Source organism: Mandrillus leucophaeus, unplaced genomic scaffold (assembly GCF_000951045.1).
Source record: "Mandrillus leucophaeus isolate KB7577 unplaced genomic scaffold, Mleu.le_1.0 Scaffold11, whole genome shotgun sequence".
Classification (NCBI taxonomy): domain Eukaryota; kingdom Metazoa; phylum Chordata; class Mammalia; order Primates; family Cercopithecidae; genus Mandrillus; species Mandrillus leucophaeus.
The window spans coordinates 457,940-459,965 of NW_012099209.1; the positions used below are offsets into that span (position 1 = coordinate 457,940).

Below are 2,026 nucleotides of genomic sequence, written 5' to 3' on the forward strand. Positions count from 1 at the left end.
TTTTAAATTTTTTTTGTAGAGATGGGGTCTCCTTGTGTTGCCTAGGCTGGTCTTGAGCTGTGGCCTCAAGCAGTCCTCCTGCCTCAGCCTCCCAAAGGTCAGGGATTACAGGCGTGATCCACCGCGCCCAGCCCACTTATCCTAATTAAAGACATGCCTTGGTGGGCCAGGGTGGAGTGGGGTGGGTGCAGTTAGTTTCTGCATTATTTTCCTTGAGTTACCTCATCCTTCCCTCCCTATACTGTCTGTCTCAGACCGCTTGAGGTTGAGGAGTGATCGGTTTATGGTTCTGTAGGTGTGTATGCAGAGGAAAAGATTGGCACTTTGGGAGACCGAGGCGGGTGGATCACGAGGGCAGGAGCTGGAGACCAGCCTGGCCAACATGGTAAAACCCTGTCTCTACTAAAAATACAAAAATTAGCTGAGTGTGGTGGCACGCACCTGTAGTCCCAGCTACTCAGGAGACTGAGGCAGGAGAATCGCATGAACCCGGGAGGCGGAGGTTGCAGTGAGCCAAGATCGTACCACTGCATTCCAGCCTGGGCGACAGAGCAAGACTCTGTCTCAAAAAAAGAAAAAAAAAAAAAAAAATCGGAAAAGGTCTTCCTTGGTGGATACTGCCCTAACGGGCTTGGGCCCTCGTGGGCGCTGTCCAAATGCTGATCCCAGGTGATGTGCTGGACACCGAGCGGGTGGCTGTATCCCTCCCTCTCTTGGCTTCGGCATCCTCCAAACGCAGAAGACATGAGATGTGCCTCAAAGCCCCACTCCTCCTCCCTTCAGGCACGGTCTCTCGGAGGCGGAGCTGAAGGATGTTTTGTCCTTGGATGACGAGGTCCTGCAGGCTGTGTACCGGGACTGGACCCCACCCAGCAAGGAGCTGCTGCGCTTCCCGCCCCTGCTGTGGGTGCGGCTTCGTCGGGATCTGGGATACTACTTGGCCCGGCGGCCCGTGGATGGCTTCACCCTCCTGGCTATTGCCCACAGGTAGGTCCAGGCAGCAGTGGCAGGGGCACTGGGTGGGACCCCAAGAATAAGGAGGACTCACTGGCCAGGGGTCTTCGCAGTACCAGATCCTTCACTCCCCAGGGAATCAAGTCCAGTTAGAATTCTGACACAATGCACTCATTTTTAAAATTGAGTTGAGGCTGGACTCAGTGGCTCATGCCTGTTATCCCAGCACCTTGTGGGGCCAGGGCGGGAGGATTGCTGGAGGCCAGGAGTTGGAGATCAGCCTGGGCAACACAGAGAGGCCCCATCTCTACAAAAAATATAAGAAAATTAGCTAGGTGTGATGGTACACATTTGTGGTCCCAGCTACTTGGGAGGCTGAGGTGGGAGGATCACTTGAGCCCAGGAGTTTGAGGCTACAGTGAGCCGTGATTGCACTGCTGCACTCCAGCCTGGGCGACACAGTGAGATCCTGTTTCAAACTAAACAGCTAAACCAAGCTAAACTAGGTGAAGTTCACGTAACATAAAATTCACCATTTCATGTCATGTCATGTCATGTCATGTCATGTCATGTTATGTTAAGACAGGGTCTGGCCCAGGCTGGAGTATAGTAGCTGTCATCACGGCTCACTGTAGCCTCAAACTCCTGGACTCAAGCAACACTCCCATCTCAGTCTCCAGAGTAACTGGGACTACAGGCATGCACCACCATGCCTGCTATTTTTAATTTTTTTTTTTATAGAGATGGAGTCTCACCACATTGCCTAGGCTGGTCTCGAACTCCTGGGCTCAAGAGACACACCTACCTCGGCCTCCCAAAGTGCTGGGATTACAGGTGTGAGTCACCATGCTTGGCCAATTGACCACATATTATTTTATTTATTTTGTTTTATTATTTTATTATTTTTTGAGACAGAGTCTTGCTCTGTCGCCCAGGCTGGAGTGCAGCAGCACGATCTCGGCTCACTGCAACCTCTGCCTCCCAGGTTTGAGTGATTCTCCTGCCTCAGCCTCCTGAGTAGCTAGGATTACAGGCATGAGTCACCACACTTGGCTAATTTTTGTATTTTTAG

General features: G+C 51.9%; 1 protein-coding gene across 1 annotated transcript in view; it reads left to right on the plus strand.

Moving 5' to 3' along the window:
• The window catches only part of NWD1 (NACHT and WD repeat domain containing 1), a 154,152-nt gene that overhangs the window by 87,672 nt on the left and 64,454 nt on the right, over positions 1-2,026 (plus strand). Inside the window, 1 exon segment of the mRNA XM_011990998.1 lies at positions 784-987. Coding sequence (XP_011846388.1) covers positions 784-987 — 204 coding nt within the window.